This window comes from Lytechinus variegatus, chromosome 13, assembly GCF_018143015.1.
Source record: "Lytechinus variegatus isolate NC3 chromosome 13, Lvar_3.0, whole genome shotgun sequence".
Lineage (NCBI taxonomy): Eukaryota > Metazoa > Echinodermata > Echinoidea > Temnopleuroida > Toxopneustidae > Lytechinus > Lytechinus variegatus.
Window position 1 is genome coordinate 28,067,726 of NC_054752.1, and position 24,402 is coordinate 28,092,127.

The 24,402-nt window shown below is 33.6% G+C and overlaps 1 protein-coding gene across 3 annotated transcripts; it reads right to left on the minus strand.

The window, feature by feature from the left end:
• Positions 1-11,015: 11,015 nt before the first annotated feature.
• On the minus strand, positions 11,016-16,084 carry LOC121426853. Of its 3 annotated transcripts, none has more exons than XM_041623255.1 (4): positions 15,972-16,084; positions 14,430-14,679; positions 11,807-13,614; positions 11,016-11,235 (listed from the first exon to the last, which is right to left on the minus strand). In XM_041623255.1, the coding sequence occupies exons 2-3, from the start codon at positions 14,646-14,648 to the stop codon at positions 13,282-13,284; spliced, it is 552 nt and encodes a 183-aa protein (XP_041479189.1). In that variant the 5' UTR covers positions 14,649-14,679; positions 15,972-16,084; the 3' UTR covers positions 11,016-11,235; positions 11,807-13,281. The 3 variants fall into 3 exon arrangements, with proteins under 3 accessions (XP_041479189.1, XP_041479188.1, XP_041479187.1); XM_041623254.1 differs by having other exon boundaries at positions 14,430-14,687; XM_041623253.1 differs by having other exon boundaries at positions 14,430-14,699.
• Positions 16,085-24,402: the final 8,318 nt, after the last annotated feature.

A 24,402-nucleotide genomic window follows, 5' to 3' on the forward strand; every position in this document is an offset into this window, starting at 1 on the left:
GAGGTGGTGATGGTGATGATGATGAATTGATGACGATGATAATGATCATGATGTTTATTACTATTTTATCATTATTATCACCATTCTTCTTCTTCAGTCATTATTATTAATATCATTATCATTATTATTATCATTTTTATTATCATTATCATCATCATCGTCATCATCTTTTTCTTCTTCTTCTTCTTCATTCATTATTAGCATTCATTGTTATTAATATTATTATTATCATTATTTTGTATTTGTATTTTTTGTTATTGTCATTATTATTGTAATTATTATTATTATTACTGTTACTACTACTATTATCAGTAATACATCATCATCACCATCATTATTTCAATAATGATCATTTATTACTACACTATTACCACTTCCAGGGACAGATCCAGGTTTCTCCAATGGGGTGGGGGAGGATTTACCCATACTTTCCCCGCTCGGCAGCTCAAAGTTGTTGGTTGTTTTTTTTTGGGGGGGTAGTCCTAACACTCACTTTTTAGCTTTATTCTTATAATAAAATAATAACAACAACAACCATAATAATGATAATAATAGTAACAATAATAATAATAGTAATAATAATAATGATGATAATAATATGTCCATTTATACAGTGCATATCAAAAAAAAGTTTACACTTTGAAAAAGCCCTGGGAATTAAAAAATATACAACATGTGGATAATTTTTTCATATATAATCTTGGGGTTGGGTCTCATCTATCCAATGAAAGTAAAAGTTTTGACAGAATGTTACACTTGAGTGAGTACTGTCCATTTTTGTAAAGCTCGCAGAAATCTGTTTGCGCAGAAATGCTTGTTTTCACGCTGTGTCAAGGGGAAAGGGCGAAATCAAACCTACCCTGCGAAACATTTCTCATACATTTCCCTTGCGTTTTTAGTCAATTGAAATAAAACGGATACATTCAGGCATTTTGTAACAATTTTGCCACCCAAATTGAAAATTAAACTCTTAGTACGCACAACCTTTACCCTTTTTGTGCCAGCTGGATCTGAGGACATAACTGAATCTGAACAAAAGTTTATTTCAGACATCTCCAGCATTTTTTCACTAAGTTTTTATCATTTAAAGTGGGTTTACATTTCATTTTTCATTTAATACTTGTTTCTCCACACTTTTCTTAAGCTTGAAAATGATTAACAAAATGAAAATCAAGCCTAAGCCATTTTTATGTAAATCACAGCTCAGTGTAAAGTAAATATCGTCACGATGGCCTCAGTGTGTGGGGGAGTGGGATGGGGCAAAATGCAATCTTCAAAGTGTTTTGGGCAAGGAAACAAGTAGAAAAAGGTAAAAGATATCTTCAAATCAATTTTACTAGCTAAATTCAACGTGTTCTTCATGATTAAGGTCTACTTTTAATCGCATAACTATTTCAAAGTTCTGCGCAAATCATTTTTCACTAACTTTTCAAAAGTAAGTGGTGCTCATTCAAGCGGAAATATTTTTCGACAGTTATATCGTCATTTGCTTAAATGGATCTGTACCAATGTTAAAATGTGTAAAAATTTTCAGGATATTACAAATGTGTAATTTTACAGGGTTTTTTCAAAGTGTAAACTTTTTTTTGATACGCACTGTATAGCGCAGTTACTACTGGTATGTGTATATACTCAACAGCGCTTTGATACTTGGTATCATATTGTTATTTTTATAAATTATTCTTATTGTTCTTCTTATAAAACAACATGAATATGAAATAATCGCATAAGCCCTATTTAAAAACTTGGGGGGGGGGGATTTCGAGCATTTGGGCCTGAAAATTGAACATTCTGGGCAATGTTTGTGATCCTGAACAATCTTTATTATACGTAAAGGACTTTTTGTAGTTAGGCTTTAAAACGAGATATATTTCAACAATAAAATAATGCGAGCTGAAATTTTGTAACATTCCGACATAAAAAAATTTTGATATTCTAAGCAGTTTTTGTAATCATGAATGGGATATAAATATAACTAAACAATGATGCGCGAGCGGGGGAAAAAGAGATTTTATACCTAAAATGGGACACTCTATTTTTCATGAATCGTAAAAAGAATGGGTAATTGGGTATCTTTCTAAGTCATTAATAATGCGAGTGCGAAGTGCGAGCAAAAAATATTTGATATTCTGACCTGAAACTGAATAATTAAAGCTCGTTTTCAATAAATAAGCTGCGTATATAAATAAACTTTTGTGCGCGTGTTTGAGATTTAGACCTAGAGTCTGGGCAAATTTAAATACATTAAAAATCAATAATGCGAGCGCGAAGCGCGAACTGAAAATATTTGATATTACGATCTGAAAAAGAGTCAAGCACTATTTAAAGCACTTTGTAGGAAAATTCTGAAGTTAATTTGAATCGCACTTAATAAATCATGCGAGCGCGAAGCACCAGTTGATAATTTTTATCATTATTTTGACCTAGGACCGGAACATTATAAGGACATTTTGTCATCATATAAAAAAATGATGACTATCTTCCCATTCCTCTTTCTATAAGCGAGAGAGGAAACTTGTCGATATTCCATTCTGAAAAAGGGGACAATTTAGTTTTTTTCAGAATTCACGTAAATGTTATTATCTTATTTATTAATCTAATAAGCCAAATGAGAGCGTGAAATTTGTTGATATGAAAGGCTGGACGAGTCCACCCTTACAAATTTTGATTTGAATAAAAAGAGGAAAATCCAACAAACACCATGCTGAAAATTTCATCGAAATCGGATGTCAAATAAGAAAGTTATGACATTTTAATTTTTCGCTTAATTTTACAAAACAGTTATATGCACATCCTGGCCGGTATGCAAGTGGGGAGATTGATGACGTCATCCACTCACTATTTCTTTTATATTTTATCATATGAAATATTCTAATTTTCTCCTAATTGTCAAGAGAAACAAAGATTAGTTCCTCCCAGAACACGTGGGATTAGTATTATTTAATACTAAATGTTTCTGTCAAGTTGGTCCTTATTTATTGTCAAATTTGTAAAAAATGAAATATTGTATAATTTAAATGATAAAAAACCAAAAGAAATAGTGAGTGATGGACATCATCACCTGTCTCATTTGTATGTCACTGAGTTGTGCATATCACCGTTTTGTGAAAATTAAACGAAACTTTAAAATGTCATAACTTTATTTTACATCCGATTTTGATGAAATTTTCAGCGTTATGCTAGTTTGATTTTTCTCTATTCAAATCAACATTTTCTGGGGTGGACTTGACCTTTAAGGCCTGAAAACTGATGCATGGGTTACTATGGGTTTTTTAACAGTTAATGCGAGCGAAAATTGCGAGCCTAAATTTTTATCATGAAAAGGGGATTGTGAGTTGTTTGTGATAGTTCAATCCAGGTAGTATAGCAGTTGAGTTCCAATTAATGATGATAATCGTCATGGGCGACCATCCCGAAGGGAGGGGTGAGACAAGAAGAGGATATAAAAGGGAAATTGGGGAAAGGTGGGGAGGGGGTAAAAAAATAGAAAAGACGAAAGGCCAAAATTAAGGAAAACAAGAAAAAGGAAAACTTTTTTTTCTTTCTTTCTTGTCTCCTTCCCCTTCCTTTTCTATCACTTCTTCTTTCCTCCTTCCCACTCAATTTTCTCATTTTTTTTCCAACGGCAATATTGTAGCAACTTTGTCGACAATGACTTAGATTGTGGAAAATCTCATTGCGATATCCAACCAAGTTACACTTTACTGTGATCAAAGTACAATTTGATCCATGGTGAATAGAGAAGCAAAATGATTTTGCAAGTAAGCGTAGATAATTATCCAAAACACTACCAACAGGAGAAACTTCATTTTTCACTCACTCGCCACTGTCGCTCACATGCTTGCGCACTGTAATAAATGCAAATACCTGCAACAACAAAGTGAAGCAGAATAAAGCAAGGTTACTTTACTGATGATAGGCCAACACGAGATAATATTTATGTAAGTACATGTACACTCTTTCATAATTATTATGAAGGAATGTTTTGATTCATTCCCAGTTCGCTTCGCTCCCCCGTATTTTATACACAGGTTACGATTTTATCAGGGAAGCAAATTGATTCAGCGAGCCATGAGACCAAATAAGGATTTAGATATCTCATAATGTGATTACGCGTTTGGGTCATTTGCCCCTTCCCCCAAAAAATGATAATAAACAAATCCTAGTTTTATTCGTGTTTATATCATTCGCTATAATGATTCAATTCAATTCAAGTTTATTCAACCATAAAAGATCATACATAATTATGCAAACAAAATATGGCTAGGACCATAAAAAAGATGCGACCAAAATGTATAAATCAAACTTAAATTTGTGTATCTGAACTTTGACAAAGCAAAAAGCTTGTACTCAGTATGTTTTTGTCGCTTTGTAGCAATAATGAAATCAATACGGGTGGTGCAATAGCTGTTTTAAATTATTCATTAGGAGGGGGCGGATATCAAACGCGAGTTCGATGTAAGAAAAAGGGAGCCTTATTTTCCTCTCCAATTCCAATTCCTTTATATTTTTGTTACTTTTTGCCTCTTTCCTATTCAGTTTGAGAAATCACAGAGGAAAATGAAGAAGAAGAAGAAGAGAAAAAAGAAGAAGAGGAAGAAGAAAAGGAGGAGGGGAAAGACTGTAAAGATGTGCTCAGAATGAGTTTGGTAAAATATAATTTAGCCGAAAGATGGCGCTATTCCGTTTGCTTTTTATATACATGTACAGTATACCATGTACATTGGATGTCTAATATTACCCTTTCCCATATATCTTAATCCTCCAGTAAATGTTGTACATCAAATACACCTAGTTCAGTGGCGTACTGGTGAGGGAGGGGCGCTTGCCCTAAAAAAAATTCACAACCAAGAAAAACAAACAAAACAGAAAAGGAAAAGGAGAGAAGGGCAAAATATGATATTATTTTCCGAATATTATGCCAAAATCAAACACAAAATTGGATTTTTGCAATAACGTTAACTTTTTTGCTTGCTCGCTTGCAAATTTTGCCTGATACGTCATGTTTCGCCTCCTCGAAATTTTTGGCACATTACGCCACTGACCGTGTTAGGTAATGTTGGGTCATTAACCTCCTGTCCATCCAATCTACTGGTCCCTCTCCACCCTTACCCAATCATTCCCACAATCCATCTTGATTTGAAATATATGTATTTTCAAAACATGTTTAAAGGGGAAGATCATGCTGACAAATAGTTTATTGTAAAAATAGCAAAAAAAAATATTAAGAAATATTGGAGGTTAGAGGAAAATTCCATCAGATTAAGAAGTTATTAGTTAATGTTATTGTGATATCATATGCGAGCAGCTTTCCATGTATATCGTGAATTAGAAAAAATCAATGAAATGTCATTTTCTTAAAAAATTGAAAATGAATGTTATTGTACCTTATCATTAACAGACAAATCATTTTACACCCAGCTCCTGAAAGAAAACAAAATAAGTCATCATGAACCATCAAAAACTGAAATATATACTTTTTATATTGCATTACATGAGGGGGGGGGGGCAACTGCTCATCTATACGACATCACAAATCAAAACATTAAAATTCTGATAATTTTCTGACTCCCCTACATGGATTTTCCTCAAGCCTTCACAAATACATTTTATTATCTTTTCGCCTATTTTTACAATAAACTTTATTGTCAGGGTGAACTCTCCTTTGTCTTCGGAGTATCATTGAACATTACAATATCATAAAGGGGTAGTAGACAATAAGTGCATTTTTAACCCATTGTATGGACTTTTTTCCCCTGCCGTTAGGATTGAAATCTAAATCAAGCGCCATCTAGCACCCTCTCTTGGTAATGTTTTAATTCTTATTTAAAGTAAACGTTTGAATATTTATTTTAAATTAATCTGACATTAGAAAGCTACTGATAAAGATTAAACTTTCAGCCCATTTCATGCTTGAGAATGCATTTCAGACAAACATACGCAGGTATCCTATTTTGAATGGGTGACCAAGTGAAATAAATTCTGATAAAAATTAAGCAAACTTATCAAATAGAACACATTTTTAGTTTATATCCTTCACTCCACAACCGTTTTAGGGCACATGCATTAATCAGCCCAAGATTTAACTTGGGCAAAAATACCGAAAGTGCTTCTTTATAATGTAGAATACATAAGGGGCCTGCATACAAATTAAATTGAAAATAATACACTTTATTTAATATTTTTGGCAACATAAAAAAACACTTCAAGAATAATATTGCAATACAAATGATTTTGATTCAGATATGCCAAGAAAGTAAGGAAAGTTATTCACAAAACCAGATTAAGCTCAATGACACTGATTTGAAACAGATATACTTAAAAATGATACAAAATACAATACTGGCTGGTTTAAAGAAAGACTAATAATTTTAAATTTTTCGATAGCTCTAAATTATTATCTTTCATATATATATATATTTATATACATGAATATATATATTTAAATATATAATGATAATAATAAAAATAATAATGAAAATAATGATAATAATAATAACAATCATAATAATAACAATAGTTACATTCATATAGAGCTTCATACCTTGGTTTCTAAGCGCTTTACATATGCACAATAAGATTGATATGTCAGGTTCAGATAATAACAGAGTCATGATCAAAGCAATTATGTGACCAAAGTAAATAGAGTAAATTACAATATTTTCAGTTTTCAGACTAGATATATACAATAATATGAACGATGCTTGCAGCAAATACCTTTTTAAGTAGCGCCAGGGAGATGGATTTTGAAGATACTGATTTTTTTTTACATGTTTAAAAAAATAAATACCGAAAGTAAGAGTCATAATGAGAAATGACAATCAGATCATTCCGAGATTTCCTATGTTACAATAGCGAAGTAAATGCTAAATCTTTCTATATCAGCGATACTCTGGGGGTATTCATCCCGTCTTGGTAATGGTTTTACCTTGTAAAAACGGCTCATTAAACACTTATCTCAAAAAAATTTCACCAAGATACAAATACAGACTTCATCCTGAAACTTACAGCCCATTTCATTCTTGAGAAGTGTTTTTACACTGACAAGAAATGTCGGAATTTGAGAAACTTTCATGCAAAATATTGTACATCCATTGAAATACAACTCTCTTTTGTATCATCCACATCATAACTGTTGTATTATCTAGTAATAAATTGAAACGACACATAAATTTTGTGATCTTACCATATCTTTTAAATGGTACACTGTTCCTTTTGCTAATAATGTGATACACAGCAAAAACTGTGGTGTTAACCGGTGTACATAGAGAACCACACCGGTTAATTTACACCGGTGTTAGATTTACAGTGTTAGTTTAACACATATAGGTGATATTACAACACCTTTGGATGTTACATGTACACTCTTTGGTGCTGTGTTCAATCTCGAGGGTGTCATTTTAACACCTCAGGGTGTGGTCCTCTATTAACACCAACTGGTGTCAGTTTTAACACCACTGTTTTTACAGTGTATGTTTTCCTGAAAGGCCACGTTAAGTCATGTCCCGAGGAGATTATGCAATTGTTCAAAGTAATGACACATAAGGAAATCCAACTACAAAAATTTAGAAGCAACAGCAATACAAAATCATACACACAAACCAAAAATCTAAGCTTCATGTATGCTTTACGTGTGAAATTATTGATATTTCAGTACAATGTAGTGTACAATATAAAATGTAACTTTAATAAGTAAGTCAACTCTCATGACAAGTTGCTTCTAACAACAAGTTTAAATGCTAGAGAACACATCAAGAATATAGACCCCTATTACAGAACTATGTTTATTTTTCTACTGTCACGTGCAAGTTGCTAGTATTTGCCATGCACTACAATAACATAGACCATATATTCATTAACCTCATTTTCTAGAAATTTATTTTTCAACTGTGAATAAAATGATTAAATACACAAAAATAATAGGTAAATTATTTCAGAGTGGACTTGTAAAAAGATATTATTCATCCATACCTTCTAAAAATTGACACTCCATGAAATCTATGATATGCAAAATATAGGGGCAGTTCATTAGAGAAATCACTAACTCAGAACTGATAGAAATCTGTCAATTTTCAGTTTTGAAACCAAATTGATTATAAGACAAGCAAAAATAAGCATGATAAGCAAATCATCATCATCATCATCTCATGCTTGAATGACATGGATACACATAGCATAATAATATCATTTCTGATATCTTGGTTTACGATTACAATAAACATTATTTAAAAACATATAAAATATGTTTATTTATTTCATAATTTTTTTGTACCGGTAAATACAATAATTTACACAATCCAAGCTACAGCTGAACATTTCAAAATGGAAGAAATATCTTAAAGCTAAATTTTTTAACCAATTACAGTACAAAAACTCTGTGCAGAATTTTATCATAAATTGCTGCAATTACTTTCAATATACAGAATCTGAATAAATATTCATAATAATATATAAGATTTATATAGTGTACTCTCCATGTGAACGAAATGCTCATGATATCGATTAAGTAGAACAAAGTACTAGTTTGGTCAAATAACGAATACGAAGAAAAGACAGTGGTACAGGGGTAGTTTGTTGAAGTTACACTTCGTAATTCCGAAGGTTCTTTAGTCCGAAGGTTCGTAATTCCGAAACACGTAAATTGCCTATACCTCGATGTTCGTTAATCCGAAAATGTAAAAGGATTAGTTACTCCGAACATTTGTGGTGTTATTTCCAAGGTTCGATAATCCGAAAACAAAATAAGGTTCGATGTTCCGAAGGTTCGGTAATCCGAAAACGAAATAAGGTTTAATCATTTTGTTTTCGGACTAACGAACCTTCAGAATTAAAAACCTCATTTCGTTTTCGGATTAACCAACCTTCGGAATTACGAACCTTAAGAATGTATGCGGTTTGTGGATAGGTTCTTTACAGATAGAATTAAATCACTTTGCTTTGAGGGAATATATAAGCCAGACAATGACCATACATGGAAATAACTTTTCTGAAAAGTACCCCAAAGTAAGGAACACAATAGAGATCCTAAACATCTCCAATTCTAAGATCCTCAACAAGTACATTCCATTCCTGTCCCCCCTTAATTTGAGGGCTGTTTTTCCTTCAGTTTCTTGCTTCCAACATTTTCTAATAATGGCAGAAATTATACCCCTTTTTATCAATCTTCTGTTTCAGGTGGTGGTGGTATTTTTTACCTGATTGCTAGGAAAGAACGAATGCTTGTAAGCAAGCAACCAGAGGACCGACGTCCTCTCCAAGACCTGGTAATGAGGATTAATGCCTTAGCAAAGGGCACTAGCGCACCAAGTGGGGATCGAACCCCAGTCACCAGAATCCGAAACCATCGAGATAATAGTTTGGACATCACATGACAAACTAAAGAAAAGCCTTAAGCCTGTACATTGTCAAACAATGTAATTTTAGCACTAAATGTAGCTGTTTATCAAATTGCCTACATTGTGTGTGGGCAAGTTAGAATCTGAAGACAAAGACATGGGCTGTGGAAGCAGGGAAGGGGGGGGGGCTCATCTTTTTTCAAAATCATGTTAAGAAACGTAAAAAATGACCATATGATTGTGATTTTTTGCATGGTCAGCCCCCCCCACTTTTAAAACCATAACTGATCCTGATGAAAAGTGAATAACCTTGAACAAAACATTACTTATCAAATATCTATAGATCTTCATTCAAACAATGTCATCATTTAAAAACTGGACATATTAGATGTATAATCATTACAATAATATCATGCACACACAGAATGGCTTTGTTTATAATGAAAGGCACTAGAATGCATTGCACAGCTTTCAATACCAGCAGTCGAAAAATAAGATATCTGTGAATTAAAGATATCATAGAATGTAAGCTTGGAAGTAATACTTATAAGACAACATAGAAGAAGATCCTTAAGATATGATTGGTTGCATGGATGTGACCGGTTGACCTTCTCCAAACTCCCAGAGTCAACACCAAGTACTATGGAGAATGTGCCTTCACCACCCTTGCATCACATCTATGGAACTCTCTGCCACCCCAACTATGTGAAGCCACTTCAACAGCTAATTTCAAGACATCAATCAAGAACTATCTTTTTTCATTGTTGTAGCGTAATATAGTTTAATATAGTTTTATTCAATATGCTCAGTACCAAATTGATACCATGTAATGATATGTCATGTAATATATAATCATGTGTTAGCAAATAAAATGCAGTGTATATATGTAAATTCAATGTATATTACAATAGCAAAATACTTAGTTTAATGTAGAATAATATCTTAATTTAATGAAAACCATATTAATAATTCGCTTGATTTCTTATATATGTAATAAATAATTCATTTGTTAGTGCATATCACCATTATTATGCGATATATAAGTACAATATTATTATTATTTGGCCTGACATGTAGATTTATGACTGGTGATGTCTGGTCATTAGTAAATGACCTATCAGAGTTTTGAGAAGAGGATGGTTTATCAAATAATGAAAAAAGATCCACAACCTCATCTTATGAAATATAAAATACACTTCATTGTGCTCTGGCATGAGAATTATTCTGTTACCTTTGAAACAGTCCAAATGCCCTCAGCTCTGCCTTGGGCATGTTAGAATGGTTCCAAATGTACATTGTGAGTGTAAGAGGCTGTTCTCACTACGTTCCTAAAACCAGTTTACTGGAAACTAGTTTAACGCATATGTGAGAACGGTCGAAGCGGCCTTGGAAGCGATCTTCCAAACCAGTTTGGAAAACCACCTTGCAATGTAGTTTTCAAGATCGCTTTGCCTCGTTAAACTGGTTTTAGCGTGAGGACAAAACCGTTCTTCGGGAAGCGATCTTCGCACATTTTGAGTGCGCTACTCCACACGACAGGAGTAGAATGCCTATGCTGCAGTTTCGAATTTTGCGCGAAACATGTCACCCCACTGAGAGCGTTTCCATAGCAACAAGAGCGCTTTGTTTGAAGAGATTTTGAAAACCACTTTCGTGTGATCAAGTGGGAACGCAAACAAAGCGATCTTCCAAACTGGTTTCCTGAATCGGATTCCAGTAAACAAGTTTTAGAAAGCGTAATGAGAACGGCCTCAAATTCTTACCAATGCCTTTAATTAGGAGTTTTATTTTTATATCAGCTTTTTTTTGTGGGGGGATGTTCCTTAAAACTGTCCATAACTTACACATGAGAATGACTTTACGAAAGATCGTTGAGATGTTCTTGTGTTAGAGATGTACCCTAGCTTAAAGGAAACCAAAGCCCAAGAAGAGAAGCAATCTTATTGGAAAGAGTAAAATGAGAGGAACAATTTAAAAAAAGTTTCATCAAAATCGGTTATGAAATAAGCAAGTTATGGACGATTAAAAAGTCTTGTTGTACTTATTATGTGGATCCTCAAATTGGCAAACGTGCTTCAAAATGGCTGATTTTGTGGACAACTCTCAATTTGTTTTGTACACATATTTTCAGATTTTCCCCTTTATTTTACATATTTCACATTATCTCCTCCTGACCTTGACATATATTTTGTGGATTATATTTTCCCATGACATATGTTGTGCTCAGAAGGAGGCAAGATGCAATTTGATAGATGAGGAAAAACTGATAATTTGTGTACAAAACAAATGTAGAGTTGAAGCACGTTTGCCAATTTGATGATGCCCATAGAAAGTACAACAAGAGTTTTCAAACTCCCATAACTTGCTTATTTCATGACCGATTTTGATGAATCATTTTTTAAATTGTTTCTCTCATTTTACTCTTTCCAATAAGATTACTTTTCTTCTTGGGTTTTGGTTTCCTTTAACACAGGGTCCCTGATGCACAAAAGTTGCTCTTATATTTTGCGATCTAATGATACCCACCCAGGGAATAATTATCCTGCTATCGCATCGGAATTTGCTCAACATTTTTGAAAGACTGCTATGCATAAAGTCTTTTGTATAGCATATTTTTACATAAGACTGTACATTACTTAGTTGAGAGCTTTTCTCTTATGACCAAAAAATGCTATTGTAAAGCAAAATTATTCCCTGCCCACCATAGTAACAATCTTCAACAGTCAAGGAAAATAAAGGATTCCATGGAATATACCAGCTCATAACTTTATAAAACAGGGCCGCAATGATTAACAAAGTGGAATCGAATTTGCTTTAAGTCTAAAAAAAAAACCCTGACAGATGATATAACATTGCATTAAAATGCTTGTCAATAACAAGAAATCCATTCTAAGCTACAAATTAATTTTTCAACTTAAGCGGTGGGGCATTAAGATGATTGATAATCTGATCTAACATCCAATAACATGGTCATTCATGCTTCACGTTATGGACAGCTTTATGAAATAGCCCAAAATGTTGAGAGTTGTGGTAAATATAAGGACAACTCTTTGAAATCTTGACATATGATTCATCGAAACCCTAAAATTCCAACACTAAATATGAACATGCTGAAACTTTTTGACATGCACAAACACATGAAGAATGGAATGCTAGAAGCTTCAGCATGTCCGCAGTTAATGCTAATTTATTGGGGCAGTACCAAACAGTCATAATTCTAACAATTTACCTTCATGTGGGTACTAGGGCCTGGGTACGTGTCTAAATCCATATCAGATTGCACGAAGAGCAATCCCATAAAACCATTTCAGTTCCCATTTTGATTACCACAACATGTTCATGTTTGGTGAGAATAAGTCCATTGGAAGTCCCTCTCACTGTTTTTCAGGCACCATATACCAGGCCAGGCCTGTTCCATGGCTAAGACTGTGCAAGCAGCTGATGCACCTGAATGATACACCCAGTATATGCCGACATACGTTAAGCAAGCCATTTCACCATTTTATGCTATTTCTTGATATCTAGAATTCAATGCTCGATTTAAAAAAAACATCAAAAAATCGTATTTTGTGGTTGACACTTAGTTCTTCACATCAAGAAATAGGTTTAATAAAATGACTTTAATATAGGCCTATACATTGACTTACCGGTACATTGGCTAGATCATTCAGGGGGGGTGTTTCATAAAGATTTTAGGGTTAAGTTAGAGTTGCACTTATATTTCAGTCGCTGTGATATATAATGCATCACTGCATTGGTCAGATCATGTGCACAGGATGCATGCGTATCCATCATTTAATATACATTAGGCGTTACATAACATGTGCCCGTTGGCCTTACCCCTTATCTAACTGGATGGGGCCAATTGAAACAGCCACTGAAGGCGTGCCGGGGCCTTTGGTTTTGAAACCTCAACGATCAGTCGATCACCCATATTGGAAGAAAGTCAGTCGTAGCTATCAGCCGTTTCTCTCAGTATCCTCCTCTCCTCGTCAAAGTCATAAAAATATTTTGTCGGATTGAAGGTCGGGAGGGGCGGCACGGCAAAGTAACTCATGTCCGTTGAGAGTTTGTGAGCACAGCGTAGCTGCTCTGATAACTGGAATGGGATGTCTTTGGTGATTAGGGTGGCATAGGTGGGACTATGGTCTCTCTCTGAAACAACGTCACTTCTTCCTGCAGGGTTGGATGATGTAGAAGGTACCGATGAACGGACGAACGATGACCAGGTACCACTTGACGATGTCTGGATAGGATAGCTTGTGGCAGATTGTTGAACCTGCGTGGGGAATCATTTTCAAAGAAGGTTATATCATCTTCATCATCAGCATCAGGCATGTACATTATCAATGGAAGTGCATAGAGGGGTTATACCATAACATGACAAGCACTCTACAAGAATTTATTATTTTAAACCCTTATCACCATCACTATCATCATCTTCATAATCATCATCATCATCATCATCACTACAACATCATGAACATCATCATCATCATGAGTACAAAATCATGATCATCATCAGCATCACCAATTCATTATCATCACCACCATCATCATCATCATCATCATGACCATCATTATCATTATCTTCATCATCATCACTTTCACATCATCACATCATCATCATCATCATCATTCATCATCATCATCATCATCCCATTGCTTGAGTGAACACCGAACTTCAAATCCTATTCCTGTTTTATTTTGTGAAGGTCTCACAGAAGACCTTGTAATTAGATTTTGACAAGTTTTATGTCGTTTTGTATCTTACATGTAGGATTTGTTTTTTCAAGATCAATAAACAATCTCAATATTCATCTTGGGTGACGTTTTGTTGGTTTTGGGGTTGCTGAACACACAACGCAATCAATCATGGTACCAACTGCTACGATTGATCATACACAATATGCAATAACCAACGGAATCAATCCAAGAAATTTGCCCTTTGATATATCCATGAGCTTCAACACCACTATCAATACTCCGAAAATGATTTTTTGAGTATTTCTACTTCAGATTTCTATTTCAAATAAAAATATATGGATTTTCATTTTTTTTCTTTATGTTACGCAGGCCACTGAATGCACAAACCTGAGAGTAAGTTGGTGGTTGACCTTGCTGTCTGTTGGCAGAATAGTGGGCAGGCAGTACAGTGTTTCTTTCACTCATCGTCTCACCAACGACCAGGAATCCATCTTCTTCTTGGTCGGATCCATCTTGCCTGGATAGATCGGACGCAGTGCTACAGGACGTCTGTTGACACTGTGACTGGGTGGGAGGCAGGAGCTTCTCTAAGATTGAGTTGAACATGATAAGGCTCACGTCTCACATTTCTTTATTACTGTTCATCTCACTTGAAACCTGAGGAAAAGAAATAGATTAGCAAATGTTGTTGGTACACAATTTAAAGATATATGTAGCACAGAAAACAGACAAGAATTGAAATTTGCACAAAAGTGGGATAACCTCGTATAATGTGTGAGTCATTGCAGTGTAGATATCAAATTTTATATAAAGGTAAAAATTTTGAATAAATATCTGTGGATTTTGTACAATTGTGCTTGGAAGTCCGACTACTGTCGCAGCTTTTTTCATCCGTATTGAGATCTCAATGTCCCCTAGAGTAATATCCCCATTGGATACGTGTATATCATGCACTTGTGGTCAATGCCTCCCGAGACTTGGTAGCTCTGATGTGCTAACATTTTTTCAATCTATATTAAAGGTCAAGTCCACCCCACAAAAATGTTGATTTGACTAATTAGAGAAAAATCAAACCAGCAAAAACCCTGAAAATTTCATCAAAATCGGATGTCATATAAGAAAGTTATGGCATTTTAAAATTTTGCTTATTTTTCACAAAACAGTGATCTATATGCACAACTCAAATGAGACAGTCGATGATGTCCCTCAATCACAATTACTTTTGTTTCTTATTGTTTGAATTATACAATATTTCATTTTTTATAGATTTGACAAGGACCAACTTGTCTGAACTCTGAATCATATAGTATTAAACAATGCTCATTCCACATGTTCAGGGAGGAATTAATTGTTGTTTCACTTGACAATGAGGAGAAAATTAGAATATTCTCTATTTCATACAATAAAATACATAACAAATACCCGGTAGTGGGTGGATGACGTCATCAGTCTCCTCATTTGCATACCCACCAGAAGTTGCATATATCTGTTTTGACTTTTGTGAAATCAAGCAAAACTTTAAAATGTCATAACTGTTTCATTTTACATCCGATTTTGAAGAAATTTTAAATGTTATGTTTGTTGGATTTTTCTCTTTTTAATTTTATTCAAATCAACTTTTTGTTGGGGTGGACTTGTCCTTTAATCTTCTAGATCTAGTATCACTCACTCACACTCATGAGAGGTTAGTTATGAGTATCAGTATCACTCACTCTTTAGAGTTTGAATAGGCAATACTAGATAAGTCCTAAATGATACGATCCCCTTTCTATCAAACATACAGAGAAATAAGTACGTGGGCCTAAACTTACTGGAGAACGAAGTCTCTTTTATGGGGATGGTGCATGGTGCCATTTTCAAAAAGAAACTGCAATCATAATAATATAATCTTTTCTGTAATTGTGATTCCGAGCAAATCTATCTTCTTACCAAAAGATTATTCATGATTCACTTCCCACTGTTCACGCTCCACAGGAATGGTCGAATTTCTTCCCAAACACGAGAAATGGAATCAGGGAAGTCACAAGTTTCTGACTTCTGATGTGACCGAAAATCTATTTATAGACATAGATTGACTAGTCTAGCTTCATACCCACAAAAGGTCACAAAGAGCATTATATTATATAGATAAGGCCGAAGGGTTTTAAGTTTTTTTTTTTTTTTTAAGGATGTTTTATTATATTCTCTCAAATCAACATACATACTTTGTACAAACTATTTGAAACATAATTATAAATTATACAATAAATCCATTACAATATAATTATACAACTTATACATCAAACTTCAAAAATACTAGAAATTAATATACTAATGCGTTTCAGCAATTACAAAATGAAATATTAACAAAATATGACATGATCAGAGAGAAAAAGGGATAAAAGAAAAAAGGATTATGATTTTTTTTCTTTTTTTCTCAGCCCTTGTCATTCCCCCCCCCCCCCCAACCCTCCCTTGAACACCCCCATCCCCTATCCGGTGGAGAACTGGCTCTGGGCTCCAGTATATGGTCTAATATAATTTAAGTTTTCCCATTTACAGAAATGGATTGTAAGAGTCCCCCTCTTTGTTGCTAATTTCTTTTCTTCTCTTTGATCCCCCCTAATACTATTTTTTATTTCAATCAATGAAGGAGGTTTTTTTAATTCTCGGTTTTTGTAAATAAGATATTTAACTAAAATCAAGACATGATTAATTAATTGATATTTACCTTTACTTTTCTCCTGCTTCCCGAAAAGAATTTCCTGCCAACTAAATTTATCTATTTCAAAATTTAAACTTCTTGCACATAGATCCCAAAGTGATTTTGAAAATTCACAAGTATAAAATAGATGTTCATATGTTTCTTCTTCCCTTTCACAAAATGAGCATAAATTGGTCGAAATAAGACCAAAACGGAAAAGGTGGTGGTTAGTGTATAAAATACTATGCAAGAGTTTATACTGGAACTCCCTTAATCGACTATTCAGTGTGCAATATCTTAGTCTTAAAAATATACTTTCTATTTCCTTATTGGTAAGATCATAATTCGTTCTAATTCTGTCAAAAATGGAAGGTTTAATTTCATTTTTATATAACAGCTGTTCGTATATTTCTTTTGATTTTAAAAACATCAAATTAGTAATTTTCTTACCCAAATTGAAATCGATTCCAGAGTTATGCTTTGCATTCATTTCACTATTGTTCTTCCAACTAACAGGTAAACAGGCATAAATATGCTTAATCTTTTCAACATCATTTGCATCTAAATTCAAATTAAGAAAATGTGTATCACATTTTAGTTTACCGTTATTGTCCAAAATATGATGCAGTCTATAAACCCCTTTATCGTATAGAATCTTATCAAATATACAACTCCCTTTATATCGAACAAGCTTATTATTAAAAATCACCACTTTCCCAAACTCTGTACTTCTAGTATGTCTTATATTTACCCACTCTTCTAATAAGTCCATGTAAAATTTGGAAGCTGTTACTTTCAATAAACCTGGTATATAGTCACATGAAAATAACAAATCTCCACCCAAATGTTTAGTGGCAAAATTAAAGTACCGTTTCCATTTCATATCTTCATCTTTATTTAAAAGTCTTTTAATCCACATTATTCGCTGTGCCTTTACCTGTACAGGGAAGTTTAACATCTTTAATCCTCCTTGCTTATAGTCTAAAAACATTGTATTCCTATTAATTTTGTCTTTCTTACCTTTCCATAAAAAATCAAAAGTTAATTTATCCAATGACTCATAAACCCACTTAGGAACAGGAGTAAGAGACGCTCGGAAGAGGACTTTAGAATAGATATGCACCTTCAATAGTTGAATTTTCCCCATGAGCGTTATATCTCTTAGCTTCCAAAAGTTCAAGAGTGTTTTAATTTTGCTTAAGATTTCTTTGTAATTAAGATCTTCTTTCTTATGTTCATCTAAGGTGAAAAATACTCCTAAAACTTTAAGAAAATCCACGGTCTCGCCGAAGGAGAAGTCATAATGCAAATGTTGGCATGAACCTAATTTTAATACTTTAGTTTTGTCATTATTGATTTTTAATCCAGAAAGTTTTTCAAAATCTGCAAATAGAACTTTTAGCCTATCCACTGATTGTACATTACGAGCAAAAATTGTCATGTCATCTGCATAAAGAGCTAATTTAATTTCCTCATCTCCAAATTTAATTCCTTCAATCAGATTATCTTTTCGTAATTTATGAGCCATTACTTCAATACACAAAATAAAGAGGTAAGGACTAAGCGGATCCCCCTGCCTTACCCCCCTTTTTATTTCAAAATAGCCGGTGGAATTTCCTTCATTTAAAACGCAACTTAAAGTATCAGTATACAAAACTTTGACCCATCTCTGAAAGGATGGACCAAAACCAAAAGCCGTCAGAGCCTTTTGAAGAAAATGATGTGATAACGAGTCAAAGGCCTTCTCAAAATCTATGGCAAACAAAAAGCCAGGTAGATTAAAATGGGATGTATGAAAAATAACATCATCTATAGTACGAATGGCTTCACCAATATTTCTACCTTGTATGTAACCCACCTGATCCCCCACAACGATTTCATTAAGTATTTTCTTGATTCGCTTAGCTAAAATTTTTGTTAAAATTTTATAATCTACGTTAAGAAGTGATATAGGTCTATAATTTTTCAATAAAAGAGGATCTTTCCCATCTTTAGCGATTAACGTAATAACTGCTTGTTTTTGCGACGAAGCCAATTCCCCGGACCAATATGCCTCATTTAAAGCATCTTTTACTAAATCTCCAATATCTGGCCAAAAAGTATAGTAAAACTCCGAAGAAAGACCGTCATTTCCAGGTGATTTGTTATGTTTCAATTCTTTCAAAATTTCTAGACATTCTTTGTTAGTTATTACTCCTTCACAAAGTTCTCGAGATGACTCCGCCAATTTAGGTAATCCTTGAAAAAATTCATCAAAGAGGTTATCTGAACACACGCACATTACTTTATCATACAACCTACTGTAAAATTCTCTGATTTCTTCATTTATTCTTTTTTCATCACAGCAGATGTTTCCATCTGTGGTTTTAATTTTTTTAATTGTGGTTTTTCTTTTATTACTTTGCATCAACTGGTTGAAATAACGCGAGTCTCTTTCACCACATTCATACCAGGAGGCACGAGATCGAACCTTAATACCTTCATTAACATAACTATAGATTACCCTTAATTTCTCTTTTGTATTTTCTAGTTTTTCTAAGGTATTTGCATCAGTACGATCTTTCAATTGTTCTTCTAAAAACTGTATTTCTCTTTCTAAATCCGCTTTCATTATCCTTCTTTTATCAGCCAATTTTTTCGAGAATTTTTGTGTGAACCTTCGAATTTTCATTTTTAGAAAATCCCATAACAACCTTTTATCTTTTATTTCAGATTGCAATTCATTTCTCAATTCATGAATTTCTTTCCTTAATTCTTTAACATAATCTTCATTTTCACATAAACTGTTATTAAACTTCCAATATGACCTCTTCCTACCAATAATGTTATTTTTTCTTTTGTCGAATAAGTGTACAAAAATTGAATGATGATCAGGGGCCACAGATGGAATTATATCGCACTTTATAACCATTTCCTCTAAACATTCTGAAATTATCCAGTAATCAAGTCTGCTTTGCATGAAGGGGTTCTTTTGCATATATGTAAATTGTCTTTTCAGGGGATGTCGAACCCTCCAAACATCAAAAAATTGAAAGTCTTCCATAAATTTTCCAAAGTCTCGATTAAATCTATTTGAAATCCTATTTAGAGATTGTCCATTATAATCTAAATTATTGTCCCTGATCATGTTAAAATCACCACCTATTATAACAGGGTATCTATCTTTATTCAACTTAGCAAGAGTATTTCGTATTTGTTTTAGAAATTGCAATTGTTCATTTTCAAAATTTCTTGTAGGAAAATACACATTTCCTAAAATCAACCTAACCCCTTGAAACTTACAATCTATGAATATATATCTACCCTCATTGTCTCTTAAGACTTGTAATATCTCTATATCTACCGTTGGCGCAATTAAAACTAATACACCCTTGCCATGAGATGAACCATGACTAAAATAACTTGTGCCGTCCCACGATGAATCCCATCTATCCTCACATTCCCTAGTACTAAAGGTTTCTTGCAAAAAGACAATATCGGCCCCTTTATCTTTACACCAAAAAAAGATACGGTCTCTTTTATCACTATCTCTAATTCCTTTCACATTGAGGGAGATCAATTTACAACTAATCTGGAGACTCATGAAAAAACCGATATAAAACAAATAGCCGAACACCGGAGCCAATCACCCACCAAAGGGGATCCCAATACTTGAGGCCCCCGTCCCCTCCCACCCCAAACCCTCCCAAAAACCCAGGGCAACTCCGAAGAGTAAGCTTCATGCTGTGGGCAAGAGGCAAGGTGGGAACGACCATGACCATCATAGGCGAAACCCTCTCCTCTGACAATGAAAGAAGGAAAAAATAAGATAAAAATAAGAGTAATCTAACAAGCACTCTAAACATAAAAGACGACACCAAAACAACACCTGAACAAGACAAGAGACTCGCACTGCGTTTCCCTACATAAATACCACACATAACAAAGGAGAGTAGGGCTTCCCATGGGGTCTCCTACGAAATCCATTTCTTACATAAGTACGTAAAATATGTAAAGAGCTTGAACCTTGCCCTTATTTCATGAAAGAGCATTCTTTCCCGGCATTCGTTCCTAAAAAGGATATCTAGTGTGTGACCGGGAATTTACAACCGTTTAACATAACAAAGTTAAATGCAATGTAGGAATAAATTAAGATGAACACGGATCATTGAAATGAGAATAGGCGAACAGCGATTCCGGTGCTGTAGAGTGTGATTATAATTGTCCAAATGAAAAGGGTAAAAGCTTCGAAACCCTAAAATATATTTTTTTTATAGTAGATGCAATTGTAAATAATGAAAAAGTACGGGAAATGTTAATAATATATATATATATTTGCTATTTACAGCAACTTTGGCCTATTGAGTTCTCAAAAAAAAAAAAAAAATATGTCCGTGTTCAACCTAATTACCTAAAATGCCATAAACATAAATCAAATTTTCTTCAGTTTACTTCCTGATCAGTCTTCCATCAGCTTTTAAACATTTCCGACAAAATTAAGCTGAAGCAAATTGCTAATAGTGGTGCTACTTTCATCGATTGAGTTACAGATCTCTTCGTATTAGTTTTTTCAAAGAAACATAACCGAGGTAAAAATACATCTTGAAAATACTTATGTAAAATGCATGATAAACATGACTATTTCTTATGGTCTCGCTTAATACACACAATAATATTGATCTCTTGTCATTTGACAGTCATATGAATGCTCTTTTCATAATTAATATTCCGGAAAATGTTTACAGTATTTATCAAGTAAATATACAAGGAAAAAAAATCTTCCTTTTGAAAAATATAAAAAAATATCTTGACTCTCTGTAAAAAAACTATAATTGATTCACTCGATTTCTCGTCCAAGCATCATGATTATGCGGACATACTAGCTCAAGCACTTTAAACTATACTTAATGACTGCAAGAATTGTATGAAGTGAATGAATGGAATCATGTTTTTTTATTTCCATTTCGTTCTGAATTTAATTCAAATATATATATATATTCTTTACGTTTAATTAGAACATTTTTAATGTCACAACTTTTTTTTCTCTCGTATTAATATAATTAGATCATTCTATTTCAAAATTGTCAAACTTGAAAAAGACTACTTTCTCTTACAAGCTATGAAGTCATTATATTCCACTTTTTCTAGTTTCACAAGCCTATGTCTATTTCACTATCTACGCATTGGATGTTTTTAATGTTGAGTATTATTCATTGTACAATCTGTCAAATAAAATTTCATGTCTTAAGATAGTATCACCACGTGCCATGCGTATATCTGTGGCAAAAAAATCTGTGGTCTGTGCTGTTTGAGTGAATGATACAATAAATACATCAATGTACTGAAATAAAAGTCACTTTTCTTATTTTTTACATGAAATTGTATGCATACATAGATGAATACTGGCTGTTCTACATTTCAACTTAATGTGTTTAAAAAAAAAAAACCATAGCACATAACCAATATACATTTATAGCAATTACTATTCATCTTAGTCTATACCTTCCTTTGGCATTTTGTTATTTAGTGAATCTATCTATCTATTTCAACCATAAAGTGGAAACTTATTTGTCATAGTTGTTTCCCATCTATGATAGCCATATTTTTTTTTTATTTTTTTTTTTCTTTACTTTATACTGTTTTGAATTAATTCTGTATTTTCTTTAAGAAACTATCCTGGATTTGGACAATCATAGTATTATTATTCCATATATTCAGTATTTTGAGAATATCAGAACAATCCAATGGAATTTTCATCCATACTCACTGTGAAGAAAAAAAAAATCTTTTACAGTGAAATTACATATTCATGATACAATATTTTCTTTCAAAGGAGCTCACATTTTACAATCTTTTGTTGAATGTTTTACCTTGAATCAATGAACATGATAAAAAAAAATGTTTTGATTATCTTTCTTTGCTTTATAATGTTTTGAATTAATTCTGTATTTTCTTTGAGAAACTGTCCTGGATTTGTACAATCATAGTATTGATTTCTATATATTCAATATTTTCAGAATATCAAAACAAACCAATGGAATTTTTTTTATCCATACTCACTGTGAAAAAAAATCTTTACAGTGAAATTAGATATTCATGATATATTTTCTTTCAAAGGTGCTCACATTTTTACAATATTTTGTTGAATGTTTTACATTGAATCAATGAACATGATAAATATGTGGTTGTACAGAGGCTTGCTCACCTACTTCTTTTCAAGCGTTTACAAGTGCTGTCCAAGGTGATGTTGATCCCTTTACTCGACACTCTAGGGTTAGCTTGATTCCATTTAGACGGATTCTTGTTGATTTATTTTCATTTTTCCTCAATTGATAGGCGTGATTTTCCAACTCAAACCGTCGCTTTTTCAATTGTAATGGAAGATCTGTGACAACTCGAAGCCGTGGACTATCAGAACTTGGTTGAGCATGGTGATTTTTCTTCAGCTGACTTTGCTGATATTTTTTCAATACTTCATCGCGATCGAACATACTCATAAAACGAACGATGATTGGATCCGGACCTCTGCGTTGCTCCCCCTGAATCTGACGTCTTGGAAGCCTGTGGGCGTTTACGAACTTAATTTTACTCGTTTCCTCCTGGGTAAAACCTAACTTCTGTATGCTGCTTCTTACTTTCCTTTCAATATTTTCGTCTTTCTCCTTTTCTATTCCGTACAGCAGAAGGTTGAGTTTGCGATCGTGTAGCTCCAGAGCAAGGATTGAATCCTTAATTTGTGCTTCCATAGCATTTTTCTCCTTTCTTAGCTTCGGAATTTCCTGGTTTTCAATTGCGCTTATTCTTGAAGCCGAATCTGCTGCTGCAACCTGTAGATCAGCAAGTGTTGTATGCATTCCTGAAATATCCTTCTTGATAGCAGTCATCTGAGAGCCCAATGTATCCAACCGTTGTAGAATCTGGTTAGACAATTTTTGAAAATCTGCACGTGTTACCATGTCTGATGTCTTGCCAGCTTCTAATGCATGGTCCTCTTCCATGGTGACTTGATTATTAGACACGTTCAAATCTCTCGTAAACTTGTTAGATCGTAACAAATATGGCCCTCTTTTGTTCTTTTCCTTGTTTCCACTCATTTCATGTTAAAATCAGTTATTATTTGCAGTTCATTCCGTGGATTTCGTAGGATTTTAACGAATTATTCAGCACCTCCAAATTGCGTGATGCCGTCGTTCCTCATGGCGCCCTCTTCTAAGTTGTTAATATGAATCGATTCCAAGATTACATATTCATTATGTCTAAAGCATATCCAATCTCTTTCAAGATCTAACAAAAGGAATACCGGAATCCAGAAGAAGTGAGATGCATACGATGTGTGACTGTGAAATAGACTAACTCTCCATATATGGGGATTCCCCGTAACGAATCAAAGGGGAGGGGGGGGGGGGGTTCACTCTATAGGATAATTTAACCAATGATTCTATAATTTCTATCATGGGCCGGCATGTAAAAGTGACATCGGTCATAAATTAAAAGTATCTCAACGAACAATAAATAAAGCATGTACTTTTGGGTGTTTGTAAGTATTTATAGTATATTTATCTATTTCTTTATCTATATTTTCATCATCATTTTTTAACGAATCAAACCTTTGTAACTAATTGATTAATAATTAATTAATTGATTGATCAATCGATTAATTAATTGATATGCTTGTTATTTACATATTTATTTTATTTT